This window comes from Rattus norvegicus, chromosome 1, assembly GCF_036323735.1.
Source record: "Rattus norvegicus strain BN/NHsdMcwi chromosome 1, GRCr8, whole genome shotgun sequence".
In the NCBI taxonomy this organism is placed as follows: domain Eukaryota; kingdom Metazoa; phylum Chordata; class Mammalia; order Rodentia; family Muridae; genus Rattus; species Rattus norvegicus.
The window spans coordinates 208,181,373-208,198,730 of NC_086019.1; the positions used below are offsets into that span (position 1 = coordinate 208,181,373).

Below are 17,358 nucleotides of genomic sequence, written 5' to 3' on the forward strand. Positions count from 1 at the left end.
CTATTAACTTTTTCAAATGTTTTATATTTTTAATTGTATGTGTGCCTCTGTGTGGGTTTGTGTACCTGTGTGCCAGTGCCCATGGAGGTCAGAAGCATCAGATGCCCCAAAGCTGGAGTCACAGGAGGTTGTGAGCCACCTAAAGTGGGTCCCCTGGAGACGCAAAGTCTGCTTTTTGCTGCTGAGCCATCTCTCCAGTCTTACTAGGTATGTGGAAATTCTGACCTTCCCCAGTCTGTTACATCATTCAGTTGTTTTCCATACACTAGCTGGACCCTTGATTTACTCCTTCTGAACTCTGCTGGTTAAACAAAATACTAGTTCATGCCCATTTTTCTGCTACAGAAAGCAGGGGAGGCAAATGGTTGGCTGTCTGCTTCCTGTAGCTGCTGTGAGGAAGTACCATACACCAGGAGCTTGCATTACCAGAAACACATTCTCAATGGCTGTGTAGAACCAGGGTTAGGGCAGGGCCTGGCACCCCCAGAAGCTTCTGCCTCTGTGTTCCTGTGTCCATTTCTCTGCATGTGTGGGAATCTTGTCTTCTCTTCCAGCAACAGCAGCTGAAACAGTTACCACCTCAACACACGCACTTTTCCCACAATGTTCCATCCTGCATGACTAGAACATGAGATCAATGCCAGTTGGCAGTAAGCATGGTTGCTATATCATGTTCTATGTCATGCCACACAGGCAGGGTTGTCCTGTTACTGCCATCTCTGCAGGTTGGATTTGAAAATACCACTTGGAAATGTAGGACCTTTAAAGATCTGCTACTTTCTCCCTTAGCATAATGTCCTGGAGACCCAGCTTATAGCTGTCTCTCCAGGTTGTCCTGTTCCTTTGTGGGCAGACCACTTCTCATGACTGCCCACTGCTGTAGGAGAGGGAGGGCATTTAGGGCCCAGAATGCCCTGCTGCTGTACTCTGCCAGCTTGCCCATGTATACTACCTGGAAGGACCATGGTAGTGCCTCCGTCTTGCTCTGTTCAACCCACAATGCACGGCTGTTCCTTTCCTTCTTGGGTTTTACCTCTTACACGAGACTCTTGGCTACTGCCACCAACGCTTCATTTGCTTTGCCTCAGATAATAGCTGGGGTTCTGCTCAGTGGTTGAACACCTGTAGATGCTAAGAGCAAAGGAGGTGCTGCAGCCCATGCATCCCTCTGCACTTCTGCAGCTCACAGCCAACTACTTCTTACAGGCTGCCTTACAGCTTTGTGGCCTCTCTAGCCTCCACCCTCTAGGAACCTGTCTCCTCTCCTCAGAGTGACACAGGTAGGCCTGAGAGGCTTCCAAACAGAAGCCCAAAGAGGAACTGTGCCGACCTGCAGAGTTCCATCCTAGAAAGCCATCTGGTGGCTTCTCTCTCAGGAAATGTACCTATGGAACCACAGCTTGTAAGGCTGGAGATGCTCGCCCTGAAGCCTCATGAGACTGGAGACACAAGGTGCACACCTCAGATGATCCTGTCTGATGACTACTATCTGGAAGACATTGTATGACCTCCTGCAGTCTCACACTACTACACTCCACAATACGATACCCCAGGCACAGGTGTCTCCAGGAGAGTTCTCAACTTAGTCTGTCACAGGGACAGAGTGGCAGTATATTTACAGCAGACACCAGCATACTTGCCACATGGGCTCTGTGGCAACTGGGATCCATGCCTGCCCCGGTCTCTTTGAAGCAACCCTTTACAGGTGCCAGGCAGGTATACCTTTCTTTCTTTTCTTTTTAATCATTAGAGAAGGCTAGACACATTCAGCATAGGTGCTGATTCTTGGCAAGGGCGAACAAACAGGCAGGAGCAGGTGGAGAGGAGAAACACTTCAGGTTGGACTAGAGAATCCCTTATCTTACAAGCCGTGGTGCTGATCTGGGCTTGCTGTCATAACGGCAGTCGCAGGCAGCTTGCCAGAGCCCCATCCCACAGGGCAACTGTCCTGCTGCCACTTTGTCAGTTGCTCTGGGAAACCTGCAGTGTGTGTTCATCAGAGCCAGACAGACAACTGAGTGGCTTTTGTCTGGGGCTCAGGGGGATCCGTTGGGCTGAGTCGGCCTTTTTCCTACTCCAATACCACCAAACGTGCCAACACAGCAGAGATTAGCTCGGCCCGCCGATGTGAGGGAAATTCCTCCGGCAGGCTGGCTGAAGGGGCTCAACTGACCAGGAGGCCTAAGTCCCAAGCTGCTGAGCAGGCACCTGTAGGCCAGCTCGCCCCAGTGCTGAGAGGGCAGACCGGGCCTTGCCGGTGGTTCAGAAGAATTTATTACCAGTGTCCCAGAGCTGCTACCACTCTGCCTGATTCAGGTGTGAGAGCAGCTGTAAACATGATGAGGGCGGGCCTGAGCCGTGTGGCCTAGTCCATGTCGGCCAGGCTGGCAGGGACCCCTTCTGGGCTGCGGTGGTATCACTGGAGGCTGCTATTCTGCAACTGTTGCAGATACTCCTTGTACACTTTCTCCTGAGCTTCAAAGAGCTTCTTCAACTTCTTGGTCTGGCCCTTGCTCAGCTCTTTGCCTTCAGTGTCGTGGGTAGGCAGACCCTGCAAAGACCACACAGACGCCATCAGTCCCCTCTGCCCTTCACTCCTCATCCCTGCTGACAGGAGACACCTCTTTCTCTGATGTGGCTGTGTTTACTCAGGATCAGCATCTACACCCTTGCTTATCTAGTGTTCTTTTGAGATGGGGGGACAGATCTCAAGAGAGAGACTGGCTGTCCAGTGGTGGCTCAGGTCTTTAATCCTACCACTTGGGAGGCAGAGGTAGGCAGAGCTCTGAGTTCAAGAACAGAGTGAGTTCCAGGACAGCCAGGGCCACACAGAGAAACCCTGTGTCAAAAACCAAAATAAAACAAAAAGATAGGGCTGGCTCCACACTTGAGCTGCTTCTGCCTCTATCTCTAAAGTGCGGGGATCACAGGGGTGAGTCTACACCTCTGGTTGTCCCCATCCTTAGTCCAGTGTACCGATCTGGCAGTGGAGCTCTAGCAGCTCAGACAGAGAAAAGCCTGGAGCACTCTTTTAGGGTGAGAGGCAGAGTCCAACTAGGGCCTATAACTTCTCAGCTCAGAGGCGGCCAGGCAGATGCAGCAATGAATCCAAGGGCCTGCAGAGAGACACCTAAGGGACAAGGATGTGGCCGTACACGTTGTGCATTTGGAAAGGTTTGCTGTACAACCTACAGATTCCTTTTTCTGTCACCTTAACTGGGTCTGGGGTCAGAACCTCCAGTGCTAACAGCCAGAGCTAACCACATAACTGGCAGAGACAGCCTAGCTTAGCCTTTGCCCAACAGGAGCTGGATGGTCCTAGCTGTCCTTACAGGAGACCCACTCCAAACAGGAGATCCAATGGCTTGGACTCAGCTTGGAGGCTGTGAACTACCGAAGGGGCTGTCTTACATTTTCATCAAACTTAGAATACTTGTCGGTTTCTGAGCGGAACATCTCACTGGGTGGCGTCTTCATCTTGGCCAGCTTTGCTGCCTGGAACACACAACACACACGCAGACAAAATATATGTCACAGCCAAAGCAGCACACAGACCACCCACCCACCATACTCCCACCCTATCTCCTCTACCACATGCTTTCCATGCCCTTAAATTCAACATAAGTCCCGCAGAAAAACTGGGATGGAAAACAAAAGCAGGGAGTGAAAGGCCACCTAAGCATCCATTCCAGAGGCCTGGGGGGTTACAGGAATCCTCAGGTGGCAGGACTGTGGAGCTGGGGGACCACTAAGGACAACCTGTCCTTTGCAGGGGCCAGGACACCATCTGAGGGATGCTGGCAAAGGCCAGCTCCACTCCGAAGGATACCTGGTCTAAGCCCAGAGAAGGCACAGAGAACTGTGTGGCAGGGCTCAAGGTGTGATTCTTTTCCCCGTGACCCTGCACTAAATAAACAAGTAAAATAGTTACTTCTTGCTCCTGTTTCTTCCTGGCCGCCTCCTCTTTCTTCCTCCTCTTCTCTTCTTCAGCCTGGGGAAACAGCACACACCCGAGATGTGTTCTTGTGCCACCTGCTGCCCTGTCAGGCCCTATCCATCCCATAGCACTTGACCGTGGCCCTCCATGTCAGCTATCAGCGTTGCTCCTTTCTCCAAGGTCCCCAGGAGAGAGCTGCCCTGAGCCTACTCTCCAAGCTGGTATCCACCCAACATGGTGCCTGCCTGTGCCTGGCCCATGGAGCACAATGACTCCAAGGTACCCATCATCCATTCAGTGCATCCAAAGTTATGATAGTGAGAGCAGAGAAATGTGAGTCCTTTTTTTTGTTTGAAACAGTGTCTCACTGTATAGCCAAGGTTAGTCACTGTATAGCCAAGGTTAGCCACTGTATAGCCAAGGTTAGTCACTGTATAGCCAAGGTTAGTCACTGTATAGCCAAGGTTAGTCACTGTATAGCCAAGGTTAGTCTCTGGCTCAGTCTCTTGGTTAGAGACATGCATCACTACACTTACTATGACAACACACTTCTGTTCTTTTTCCCATTTTGACACCCAAATCCTTACATGCAGGGATTCTCCCAATCACTGAGAGTGGGGACAAGGGGAAGGACACTTAGAGGATGCACCAACAAAATGGTAGGGCAAATGGTAGCACCCAGGACACTTGGCATCAGGTGGGAGCCAGGCGGCACACGCATGCTTCCTAAGTGATGAGCTTCACTGTAGCTGAGGAATCCACCTGTTCCAGGCAGTATTGACCCTCCTGTCACAACTGCCACTGAAGGCAACAGCCATGACTCTGCCATTCCACAGCTGTGGGCCTTAACAAGGTGACAAAACTCCAGCAAGCCGAGGCATAGCTGGCACCTCACTGAACACACAAAGTTCACGCAGGCCATGATCTAGAGGCGTGTAGCTTCATGCTCTAGAGCTGATCAAGGTCAAGTGGGCACTCAAGTTCATCAAGAAGAGGGTGGGGGCCTGCAGAGTCAACTCCATGCACCCTAGCACCCTTTTCAGGTAGGCCACAACCACCTGTAACTCCAGCTCCAGGAGGGTCTGACATCTTCTTCTGGCTTCCATGGGTACCCACACATATGTGGCATACACTCACACACATGTAGACATGAATAAGAATACAAATCTTTACAAAGGGACGAAGGCTGGAAGATGGCTCAGTACTGAACAGCACGTGCTATGCTTCCAGAGGATCCAAGTAGGATTCCTAGCACCTGTGTCAGGGCCCAGAGCCCATTCTGGCCTCTCTACAGGTGTCTGTACTCCTGTGGCATACACTCATATATATGCATACACCCAAATAAAAATGTTAAGGTGTTGGGATATAAAACCAAGAGAAACCAGGAAGGGCTGAGCAATAGCAGCAGCCATGAGAAAAGCTGCCCCAAGGGCTGAGCCACCATCCTGTCTACTGCTACCCCCAATAGATAGTAACACTACACTAAAATAGATAAACCAATTTAAAAGGTAAACAAAAACACCTGAAAGGGGATGGTGGCGCACCCCTGTAGTTCTAGCACTTGGAGGTAAAAGCAGGAGGATCAAGAGTTCGATTAGCTAGATCCCAAGCTTGGGACACATGAGACCCTGTTTCAACAAAACACAACAGAATAAAAGGCTAACTGGAGACAAGGTCACATTATGCAGCCTTGGCTAGCCTGGAATGAACTACGTAAACCCAGCGGGTCTTAAACTCAGAGAGATACTGTGATTGCATCCTGAGTGTTGTGATTAAAGGAATGCACCACAACACCCAGCCAAAGGGTCCTTTTCTGAAGGAGTTACCTTCCTAGCTAACTTATTTATGATTTTTTGGGGGATGTATGTTAGTTTCGAGACAGGGTTTCTCTGTGTGGCCCTGGCTAGCCAGGAACTTGTTCTATAGATCAGTCTGGCTTCAAACTCACAGAGATCCACTTGTCTCTGCCTTCCAAATGCTGGTATTAAAGGCCTCAACTCTCCAACCCAAACATCCATTCTTAAAACAACATAAAAATCCAACCGTTTTCATTTCCAGCAAACTCAAGTTCCATCACATCGACTTACTAACCCTTTTCTTTTCTTCCTTCTCTTTCAGTAAGGTGTCTCTGTCCACCAACTTCACCACTGTTGGCAGTCCTGGAAGGAGACAGGCGGTGAGGCCCAGGGACTGTGGATTGCCCTTAGCCTGCTAGCCAGGCTGAAACCATGAGCACATTAGCTGAGGCCCCAACAGCACTCCCACATGGGGACCCATGACACTGCCTTCTGGTTCACACAGATAAAAATCAGCGCCAGGAAAAGAAAACTGGTAAAAAGATAACAAAACAGGGCTGGGCTGCAGATCAGGGGTAGAATGCTTGCTTGGGTAGCACTGCTCGAGGTCGGAGATTCATCCCAGCACTATAAAAACACAGTATCATGGTAAAATAGGAAGGCCTTGCCTATCTGGAATCATCAAATTCAACCCATCATTTTAGCAGGTGAGGAGGGAGGCTAGGCAGGAGAACTGCCATGTGTTGAAGCCTAGCCTGGGCTACCCAGTAAAGTGCTGCCTCAAAAGACGATATTAAAAACAGTGTGCTGGCCATTGTCTTTTTCTTCTTATTAAGATACTTGTCGTATGCTAAGCAAACCCCTGGAAGGAAATGAGCAGCATGCTCGAGTCAGCCACTGCTGTCAGTCACCTTCAGACAGCACAGGCGGCCTTGGACAAGCTCTGCGTTCTTACCCTGTGTAACTTTGACTATTAAACAGTTGGATTTCTTGTGTGTGTGTGTGTGTGTGTGTGTGTGTGTGTGTGTGTGTGTGTGTGTGTGTGTAAAACAAAAGGACAAAAGGCTCCACAAAGCAGCTTATCTCCCCAGAGTGTGAGCAAAGGCAGGTCAGCTACAAGTAGGAAAGAGCAGCTACCTGGGTGCCAGCTCAAGGAATCACCCACCTTCGTGGTCTTCAAACCGCACCCCAAGCTCAGGCAGGATGTCATCCCGGAGGGCATCACTGAGCTGCAGAACCTCAAGGACTGTAGGCAAGAAAGAGCAGTTGCTTTAGACTGTAGAAGGCCTAGGACCCCCAAACCCATGCTTTCTATAGTGCTGGTGAGTGGATGCTGGGTGCTGGATTTGGAAAGAAACCAGGGAGGCCAGGAGGCTACCCATGCTACCACTGCCAGAAAAGTCCAAGGTAGAGCACGGGCTCACACACACCCTCATGGCAAGCCCATAGGGTCCATTAAGAACAATTGGCTGTTCTGCCACTGCAGACCAGTGCTGGGAGTCAGGACCTGTCTGATAACATTCTATGGCTGTCCCTAGAGACACTGAGCAGGGAGAAGTCTGGCTGCCCAGAGCCTGGTATGGCCAAACTTTGTCCCACAATGACAAGGCTCCATAATACCCAAAATCACAGTCATTGCCAGCCTGGCTCGGCACTGAGGTTATGTCCCTTCATGCCTGTCTCTAGACCAATGTTATTCAGGGACTCTGCCTGAGTCATATTGATGTCCTGAGGGGCTCCTTCCTTCCCTAACATTGTTTCCTCACACACTTGCCACAGGTCCACCTCAGCTGTCTTGTTCATATGTCTGAGGGCTAAGAGCTCCTTGGTTGCTCAGCAAGATCCCCCACTCCCCAAACCAGCTCTGAATGCACTGCCAAATCAGAATGTATGTGGAGTGAAGGATCTCTGGGGTTTAGGCTGGGTCTGATGGCTGGCATGGTCCTCTGGTTGCTGCCTGTCTCACTTGGAGATGTCAGTCTAGTCTGACCACCAGGTACAGATATGGAAAGGTCACAGACAGGGGAAACCGGCATACAACCTCAGAGATGACATTGGATCTGGCTTAACAGGGAGCTTGGTTAGCCTGGTCAGACCTGGCCTGGTGACCATAAGAAGTGGCTGCCCCCAAGGCCGAGCAAGAATACACAGAAGAGCAGGAGACAGAGAAGCCGAGCATAGACAACAGAGCAGGTAGGAATGAAAGGACTGTGGGTGTGGCCAGTCCCTGAAGGCTTGCACATTCCTAACCTCTGAGTTGGCCTCTCTGTTGGTGCTAGTACTTATGATGACCAGCCACTTTACCCTTCTCTGTGGAGGGTTAAGGGATAGACACTGGAAAGCCAGCTCAGCACCACGGCCCACAGCAGATACAGTACAGATTCTCTACTGCCCAGGCTGAGACTCCGATTCCCCCTGCACTTAGGAACCAAGAGGCCTAAAGGCTTTGATCACAGATGATTTTTTGTTTTGTTTTGTTTTTTTTTTAATCCTAGATGGTTTTTTTTGGACACAAAAACTCTGCTTTTCCCTGAAGGAAATATACCCAAGGGCATCAGGCTAGACCCTCAATGGCCACAACCTCACAGCGCTGCAGGCATTTGCAGGATCTCTTTAAGAGGCAAACACTGCTTAGAAATAAGAACATCTGCAGTGTGTGGGCTCCCTTTCAAATTGGCCTTAGCTAGCCTCCATTGCCAGCACCTAAATACATAAAAATTAAAAATGTCAGGCCGGAGACAGAGAGACAGTTCTTACTCTGAGGACAAAGAGAAGAGCTCAGTGGGTAAAAACACTTGCTACACAAGCAAAAGGACCTATATTCAAATCCCAGCACCATAGAAAAAGTCAGTGTGGAGCTGTGAGCTTTCAATCCCAGCACTGGAGAGATGGAAAAGGGTGGTTTCCTGGAGCTTGCTGGCCAGTTGGCCATGTTGAACCAGTGACTCCCAGGACCCAGTGAGAGAATCTACCTCATAAAGTGATGGATCCTGAGGAACAAATTTGACTTCTGGCCTTCATGTACATGTATGAAAAGGAACACCCACATTTTATTTAAGTGGGAAAGGGGGTGAGGGAGGTAGAACTAGAGAGAAAGAAGGGGGGAGAGGGAGAGATCAATCCATAAAGTAGAGGAGATAGGAAACCCACATTCCCACTCCCTTGGGCAAGCCTAGAAAAACTGAAATCTGTCTCCAGTGAGTGCCTGGCCGCTGTCCTTAGAGCACCATTCACAACTACTATCAGAGAAGTGAAGAGAAAGCAAGACCTAAGGCAGGAGCCAACAATCCCCTGAGCCCTGAGAAGGAACAAAACAGATGTCAGCTATGGCATGGACAGACCTCAAAGATGTTATGTTCTATGAAAGGCCAGAATAGGGCAGTCTGCAGCTGTAGAAGCAGCACTGTGTGACAGTGAAGGCCAGGAGAGAAGTGGGAGGAGGCGCTGTGCTAGGAGCCCTGCACCAACTGCTAATCTTAAGATTACTTAAAACAAACAAACAAACAAATAAATAAAAGAATCATTTATTTATATAAGCACACTGTCGCTGTCTTCAGACACACCAGAAGAGGGCATCAGACCTCATTACAGATGGTTATGAGCTACTATGTGGTTGCTGGGAATTGAACTCAGGACCTCTGAAAGAGCAGTCAGTGCTCCTAACCTCTGAGCCATCTCTCCAGCCCTTAAGATTACTTTTGTAAAAAAAAAAAAAAAAAAAAAAGATTACTTTTGTTACAACTATCCACCTTAATAAATTATATGCCTGCCTGAGCCTAGTCCCCTACTGGGAAAGGCCTGGTACTGTCACCTACATGACTCACAGAGGACACAGACCAGGCTTCTGGGGTCCCCAGTGTCATGGAAGTTTAGATCTGAAACTAGCTGTTAGGTCTGGGACCAGCATGGAAGCCTACTGGAGAATTGGCAGGAGAAACTCTTCTGAATAGGAGGCCACCATTGTCGTGGCCAATAGCATTCCTGCTGAGAAGCAAGCCACTTTGTAATCAGTGTAGCACCTAGTAAGGCTAAGAAACCTTCCCTGAACAAGGCTCCAAGACAGAGTGCCTGCTGGGGTTACCTGTGCTAGCAGCGGGTGAGTCCCCAGAACTACCTGGCACAGATGGTGGTGTCGTTCTCTGGACCCTGAGTAATCCTCTATCTCTCAAACCATATACCTAACTTTAGAGGATGAAGAACTGGTATACATAGGCAGCCCGATACCAACATGCATAAGGCAGAGCACTAATGTGACTCTAGCTCTGACCCCAGAAGTTTCTCTAAGCACCCTGAGACTTTAGCAGGACAAGCCACTCTCCAGTGTCTCAAGCCTAGGTAACCAGGAACAGAAAGGAGAGGAGTGCAAACCAAAGGGCATGCTGGCTGCACATAGGGCCCTCTGTCCTGCCTCTATTGGAACAAGAGCTATGCAGATACTTGACCATCGGGCCCAAGGAAAGGTTCTGCCTGAGATGTTCTAAGACAAAAGAAACTCTGACCCAATACAATGCTGCCTTTGAGGCCCAAGGAATAAACGAGGTCCAGTTTGGCATGGGGCTTATGCACCTACACTCCACGGACAACCATCACAGGTAACCAACCCAGCAGAGCGTGGGCAGCAAGGGTGGGGTACCCAGTATGGGGCCTTACCTTTTTTCTCTCGGGCAATCTTTCGCACACCCTCCCTGAATTCCGATAATACCTGCAGGTAGGGCATGACTGTAGACTCGAGCTGTTGGAAAGAACAGATTTGAATCACAAGAGCCATTGCTGTTTTGTAACTGAATACCTAACAGTTCAGTGGATATGCCACAGGAGACATGCTGCTGAACTCTATGTCCTGAAGTCCATGAGTCCTTGTCATGTCAACTGGTATGAGAGCGGCATGTGCTGGAGTGCAGCCAGACCCTATCTCCAACCTTCTTGGACAGAGTGAAGAAGCTAGCCACCTTAGCTCCAAGTACCTAATAAAGGTGACGTGGGCCAGGGAGCAAAAAGTACTTTCGGGCTTCTAGCAGGATACACTTCAGCAGACACTATGCTGTCCTTTGCTGACACGACATGGTTTCCTCAGAACAGACCCAGTTGTCAAAAACTTGTCCATAGCATTTCTAATGGGCTGTCAGCATGCACTGACCACTTGTGGTTACATGAGGGCCTGCTAGTCATCTTATTAACTTGCACACGCGCACACACACACACACACACACACACACACACACACACACACACACACTAATACCTGTACAAAGGGTCACTACCTACAATGACACTAAGGATAAAACCAGGGGACCCAAAACCACACTGTATAAGACCCAATCAGGAGTCTGAATCTAGAACTATCTTGCAGTGTATTTCTCTATCTCTGAGACCAGAAAGGTCTGGGACTTCTGAATAGGGTCTCTCTATGTCTCAATTACACAGTATCTGGAGAGCCAAGATAAGGAAGTGGGAGAAACATTGTCTGGAAGGCAAGAAAGTACTGAAGTCTGAGATGACTAGGCCTGGCCCTCCTCTAGACAGAGGGGAAATGGTCTCAAAGCAGCAGAGGCTCTGGACTTCCAGAGTGAACCAGATCTTATCTGTAACCCCCTTGGACAGTTTCAATAGGTTAGTCACCATACAGCCAAACTTGGCTTCCAGTACTCAAGGAGGCTCCTTGGTGGAAGGCAGAGTCTGTCTCCAGAGGCAGAAATGTCTCCTGGGGCTGAAATCCTGCTGCCTGGCTTCTACCTGGGTATAAGAGGTTCAGGCTCAGGTCTGCCTCTCTGGCTCACACAGAACCTTTAAACGTGAAAGTCATCACCTGAACTTTGCATGGGAAATGTGGGATAGAGGATACTTGTTCTCACAGGCTTACCATGTTTATCTGTGGTTGCTTCTTCCTACAAGCTAACTTCAAGGAGCTAATGAGCCCATCTGGGGATGCAGGATATATGTTCATTTATTTTATGAGTACAATATAGACACACCAGAAGAGGGCATCAGATCCCATCACAGATGGTTGTGAGCCACCATGGGTTGTTGGGAACTGAACTCAAGACTTCTGGAAAAGCAGTCAGTGCTTTTAACTGCTGAGCCATCTCTCCAGCCCAGGATGTTCTATATCTTAAGATGCCTCCCCAACACCACAGCACTGCTGAAGACTAAAAGCTACTTTTAAGTTCAAAGGCAGAATGACTTTGACCTATGAGTTATGTCTTGTTTTTTTGTTTTCAAAGAAAAGAGGGAGGGCTGGAGAGATGGCTCAACACTTTGTGGCTTTGTAGAGGATCCAAATTCAGTTCCTAGCATCTGTATCAGGTGACTCACAATCACCTCTAACTCTAGCTCCAGGAAATGTGATACCTTCTTCTGAGGGCACCAGAATTCACTGCAAATACCCTCCCCCATGATACACACAATTAAAAATAAAATGTTAAAAAAGACAGAAAAAAAGAAAGCTGGCAGGGCTTTTGTTAAGAGGACAGAGGAGCCTTGTGGGGATTTTTAAAAAGCCCCAGCAGTGATTCCTATCTGGCAAAGTCTAGAAGCCACCACACCAACAGTTCCCGCTGACAGTTTCTTCTCTGAGCTGCGCTGGCTCAGCTTGACAGCCCAGTGTGGAGGAGGGGCCTCCTGGGTTGCTCATCAGTAGGAAACAGCCCTGAGACAGCTTTGTCTTTCCATTTGTACTGAGCTACTGTTTGCATTAGCACAGCAGATGCTCCATCTAAATATTTATATACACTTTCTTAGCTTTGCAATTAAAGAGTGCTCTGTCCTTATGTAGCATAGGAACGTAACAGTCGTGTGAGTCTATCAGACCAGCAAATACTGAAGCCAGCTGTGGACCATGGGTCTGTTCTAACTGGGGTTCTCTGCATGCTTAGACTGGTACACAGATGATCTATGGGACCGCTGCTTCCCACTTTCTTGGCACTGCTGCTAGAACAGGGGCTGGACATAGCCTGACATGAGGTTCTGGCCGCTCTGTAGAGCAAAGGTAAATAGTGGGAGTTCCCCCAGGGTAGCACTGCGGTATGTGAACACATGACCTTTAGGAAAAAGTCCATTGATTGGAGTGTCCACACTCCATATTCTCAGCGTGGTGGTTTGAATAGGAATCACTCCCGTAGACTCAAGTGTTTGAACGCTTGACCATTAGGGAATGGCACTCTTAGGAGATGTGGCCTTGTTGGAGGAAGTGTGTCACTGTGGGGGCAGGCTTTGAGGTCTCCTATACTTAAGCTATTCCCAGTTGGCTCAGTCCCCTTCTGCTGTCTGTGGATCAAGGTGTAGAACTCTCAGCTCCTTCTCCAGCTCCATGTCTATCTGCGGGCAGCTGTGCTTTCCTGCCACGACCATAGGGACAAACCTGAGACCGTAAGCCAGCCCCAAATTAAATATTCTCTGTTATAAGAGTGCTATAGTCTGGGCTGGAGAGATGGCTCAGTGGTTAAGAGCACTGACTGCTCTTCCAGAGGTTCTGAGTTCAATTCCCAGCACCCACACGGTGGCTCGAAACCATCTGTAATGGGGATCTGATGTCCTCTTCTGGTGTGTCTGAAGACAGCTACAGTGTACTCATACACATACAATAAATAAATAAATCTTTAAAAGAAAAAAGGAATTGCTATAGTCATGTTGTCTTTTCACAGCAATAGAAACCCTAACTAAGACACTCAGGTTGAAGTATTTGGAGGAAAAACAAATTGTATGTTTGTACCGAACATGTACCATCATCCCCAAACTCTACAATATAAACCATCTGCACAGCATCTATAACATGGGATTAAATACAACCTAGAGGTGAATTATAGAGGGGGATTGAGGAGTCAGCTGTGGGTAAAGTGCTACTGGACAAACATGAGGACCTGAGTTTGAGCCCTAACACCCACACAAAAAAGCCAGGGTGACAGGACATGCTTCTGATCCCAGTGCTGGGGGTGCAGAGACAGGTAACAGCTAGCCAACCTGCCTAATTAGAGAGTCCCAGGTCAGTGAGAGACACCCCCCCAAACCACGTCTCAAAGAACAAAGCAGATGGTTTCTGTGGCTGACCTCTGACCTTTCTACACACAGAGAGAGACACATACATGCATGCATGCACACAGGCAGGCATACAGAGATATGGAGGAACTACTGTGAAAGGACATAGGTGGCTTCAAAGCATAAAGATGGTGGCAGCAGCTGGCGCGTGGGAATCTTCTCAGTGTGCTCTACTTACATTCAGGTTGGTTCCAGGCCCACCAACCGGGAAACCCAGGGGGTTCTCCTCCTCTATGGCTCCAAAGATCTGAGGGGAGAAACAGATAGGACTCAAACTGTATATGGGATGCACAGGATATATACAGAGGTGAGGTGTCACCTATGGCCAGTAGCTCATGAACTGTCTGTCTTCTCTGGGGATAGGTAGGTCAGACCATGTGGGTGGTCTCCACGACAGAGGAGAGGCAGGAAAAGAGCAACATTAAGCCCTTTTACCCTATCCCAGAGTGCCTGCAGCATCCATCCACGGTGCACCCTGGCTCTGAGCTGTGGCTCCAACCCTCTTCCAGCTAGAAACCCCTGGAGGCTTGGTGGGTGAGGCAGGGAAAGTCCCACTGGCCTTGGAGGGAAGAGCTGCTGCAGAGCATGGTGGCCTGGAGCCAGAACTGTGCTGCACGAGGTGTGCTCGGAGCTCAGAGCCAAGGGTTGTCACTCACTGGCTTTTGCTCTCAAACTCCAAGACGGGAGAAGAGCAGTAACAAAGAGCTGTGACCACAGGAGGCTCTAAGGCTCTGAGCACATTTCAGGGAGGCCTCCGACCAGGGTGACCATCCTGGTCAGCATGCAGCAGCTTCCAAGTACCAGTCAGAAGCTAAGGTCCCATCATGGACCTGCTGCCAGGCTCACCTTCAGCATGTGGGTGAGGTACATGGCAATGTTTTCCAGCAGAGCCCTGTTGGGCCTCCTCCTTGCGGCCTTCCTGGCTGCCATGTAGAGGTTGCACTGACTGACCAAAGCCCGCATCTCCTCCATGACAGTACGGGTGTCAATGTTATCACACAGGGCTTCATGAACTGCGGTCTTCTTGTCATAGAAGCTGAGCAAGGAAGAGGAACAGAAGCAACAGTCAGGCCTGAAGCTCCATCTGAGTTCTCTGGAGCCCAAAACCAGAGCCGCTGCCATTAGCAAGTATTGTACTTCTGACGTTATAGGGCCTGGCCTCTCACTCAGCCAGCCCAGAAAACGCGCGCACATGAGCGCACACAGACACAGACACACATGCGCACATGCTCTCTCTCTCCCCCCTCCCCGCAAGGAAAAGGCTCCACCTTACTTCTTATTGAGCTCCACTTCTTCGGCTTCCCACTTTTCAAACTGGCCAGTGATGTCCACAGGGGCTCGGAGGATGTCTTTCACGTTTAAGAAAAATTCCTGAAGTTATGGAAGTCAGGTTAATGCCATTTGAACAAGCTTCTACCTAGAAAGCTTGATGTCCTACTAACATGATATTACTTGAGGGGAGATCTGTCAGCACAACGCATAGTTCCAAAAACACACTTTACCCTTGGCACAGAAACGTGACACACTCCCCGGGCAGGAAGCCTGAGTCAGAATGAATGGCACGCATGTGAACATGGCCTTCATTTTGCAGCCATCCGTTTCAAGAAGGGGCATCAATTGGCCATCACTGTGCCGTGGCTTATGTCAGAAGACTCATACCACCTACACTGCTGCCCCTCCTCTGGCAAGAACTGGGCACTTACATTCATGAACTTTTCATACTGAAGTGCAGACTCCATAGTGTTGCTGGAATAGTCCAGTGTGTCTTTCCAGGAGTGCATGAGGAAAGCCAGCCGCAGCTGCCGTGCTGGGGAGCAGACACATGGCTGCCATTATTCCCGAGCAGCTGCTGATACCCATGCCGAGGGTTTCTGCAGCAACCATGCTCACCTGAGTGCTTCTTCAAGGCATCTTTGATGGTGATGAAGTTTTTCAGTGACTTGGACATCTTGCAGCCTGCTATTGTCAAGTGGCCCGTGTGCAAGAAGTACCTGACCCAGCAGTCATTCTCAAAGTAGGCCTGAGTACAGAGACGGGGAAGGCCTGAGACCTCACCTGTCAGGCGGTGCTAGACACTCCTCTCTTAAGTGGAGACCCTGAGGATTGGAGGGATGTGCCAGCAGGGCACAACTCACTTGGACCTAAGCCTGCCTGTTAACAAAGGTCAGGCTGTTATTGGGATTCAGACAAATGACCAGGGTTTAACCCTTCCTCAGCTCCCAAAATGGAAGTCAAGTTCATCAGGAGGCTCTTCCTGAGGGTACTGCTGATGTCTCTCCAGTAAAGCAGGAAGAAGGACATTATGCTCCCTTTCTAGCAGGACAACCGGTCTTTACCTACCTCTGACTGTGCCAGCTCATTGTCATGGTGGGGGAAGCGGAGGTCAAAGCCTCCACCATGAATGTCCATTGAGGCTCCCAGGAGCGAGCCTGCCATAGCGGAGCACTCTATGTGCCATCCTGGACGACCCTAGAGACACATAAAGGACCCTGCTGACCATTCCAAGCCTGCCGAGGCCTTTATTACTGAAGCAAATGACCTTTATGCCTCCGAACCTCTCACTGCAGCATCAGCTCAAAATCTTCACAGGAAGAAGCTAAGGGAAAATTTGTGTAAACGGTTCAGTCTGGGCTGTGGCTGAGCTAGAGTCTGGGAATTATTTCTGGACTCCTAAGCATCCAATAAGTGACAAATAGCCACATATATCCAAGTCAAGCATGTCACATACTCATCTGGACTCCAGCACCAAGAACATCAACTTACATGCCTAGAAACCCAGAGCAGAAGCCTCTAAGGCACCCAGTCTGACTGCACCCCACTAATAGATCAGGAAACCCAGACCTGAGAAGAAAAGCTGCTCACCCAGAGGTCCCAGCATCTATGGGCCCTGCAGCTCTTCACTGCTCCAGAACCAGATTCTGGTCCCAGCAGCACTGCCCATCCTTTCCTGATACCCACTCCACCAACAGAGCTGCCCATTGGAGTACTGGGGAACTTATGCTAGCAGCCCATGACACTATCTCTTCTCACTGCCCCTTCTCCCACCAGTAGCTCACTCACCTTTCCCCAGGGGCAAGGCCAGGATGGCTCTCCTGGCTTGGAGGCCTTCCACAAGGCGAAGTCATTGGGAGAGCGTTTCTCACTAAGGCGGTCAGCAGAGATGCTCAGATCACCTGTGAATGGTTAAAGGCAACGGGAAGGGTCATCTAGTATCAGGTGACTATCTTCTACCTCAGGCTCAGGCCCTGTACTAGAGTCTACCCAATCCTTGCATCCATGGAGCCCCATGGGGAGCCTGGAACAGAAAGAACAGTTGCTATTCTAGAAAGCTAACTCAGAATCTAAGTCAGCTCCATCTTTGAGGAACTAAGTGCCCAGGCTTGATGTTCCCCAGTTGTGGTGGGAGGGAGGCACTGCTAAGGCATCCTGAAACATAAGCTCCAGATATGGGATATGCACTGGATGCAGAATGCTTGAGCAGGACTCCTGCTATCCCCTCCTTGCCCAGAGATGATCATTGTTACGTCTGATGTGCTCATCTGCGGAGTGAAAATAATCTCCTCAGGAGAAATGCAGATACATGCAGCACCCAGG

At 49.6% G+C, this 17,358-nt stretch overlaps 1 protein-coding gene across 3 annotated transcripts in view; it reads right to left on the reverse strand.

Moving 5' to 3' along the window:
- Window positions 1-1,719: 1,719 nt before the first annotated feature.
- Window positions 1,720-17,358, reverse strand: part of Cars1 (cysteinyl-tRNA synthetase 1) — a 42,334-nt gene continuing 26,695 nt past the window's right edge. For 2 of the 3 annotated variants that reach the window (XM_006230713.5, XM_039108113.2), the window contains 13 exons: window positions 16,825-16,937; window positions 16,105-16,233; window positions 15,655-15,784; window positions 15,468-15,571; window positions 15,038-15,135; window positions 14,611-14,800; window positions 13,943-14,011; window positions 10,384-10,465; window positions 6,899-6,979; window positions 6,029-6,096; window positions 3,932-3,991; window positions 3,412-3,495; window positions 1,720-2,551 (listed from right to left, as the gene is read on the reverse strand). In XM_006230713.5, the coding sequence (XP_006230775.1) occupies window positions 2,417-2,551; window positions 3,412-3,495; window positions 3,932-3,991; window positions 6,029-6,096; window positions 6,899-6,979; window positions 10,384-10,465; window positions 13,943-14,011; window positions 14,611-14,800; window positions 15,038-15,135; window positions 15,468-15,571; window positions 15,655-15,784; window positions 16,105-16,233; window positions 16,825-16,937 (1,343 nt within the window). In that variant the 3' untranslated portion in view covers window positions 1,720-2,416. The remainder of the gene's footprint in view (window positions 2,552-3,411; window positions 3,496-3,931; window positions 3,992-6,028; window positions 6,097-6,898; window positions 6,980-10,383; window positions 10,466-13,942; window positions 14,012-14,610; window positions 14,801-15,037; window positions 15,136-15,467; window positions 15,572-15,654; window positions 15,785-16,104; window positions 16,234-16,824; window positions 16,938-17,358) is intronic. The other variant, NM_001106319.1, reaches the window with a different exon arrangement.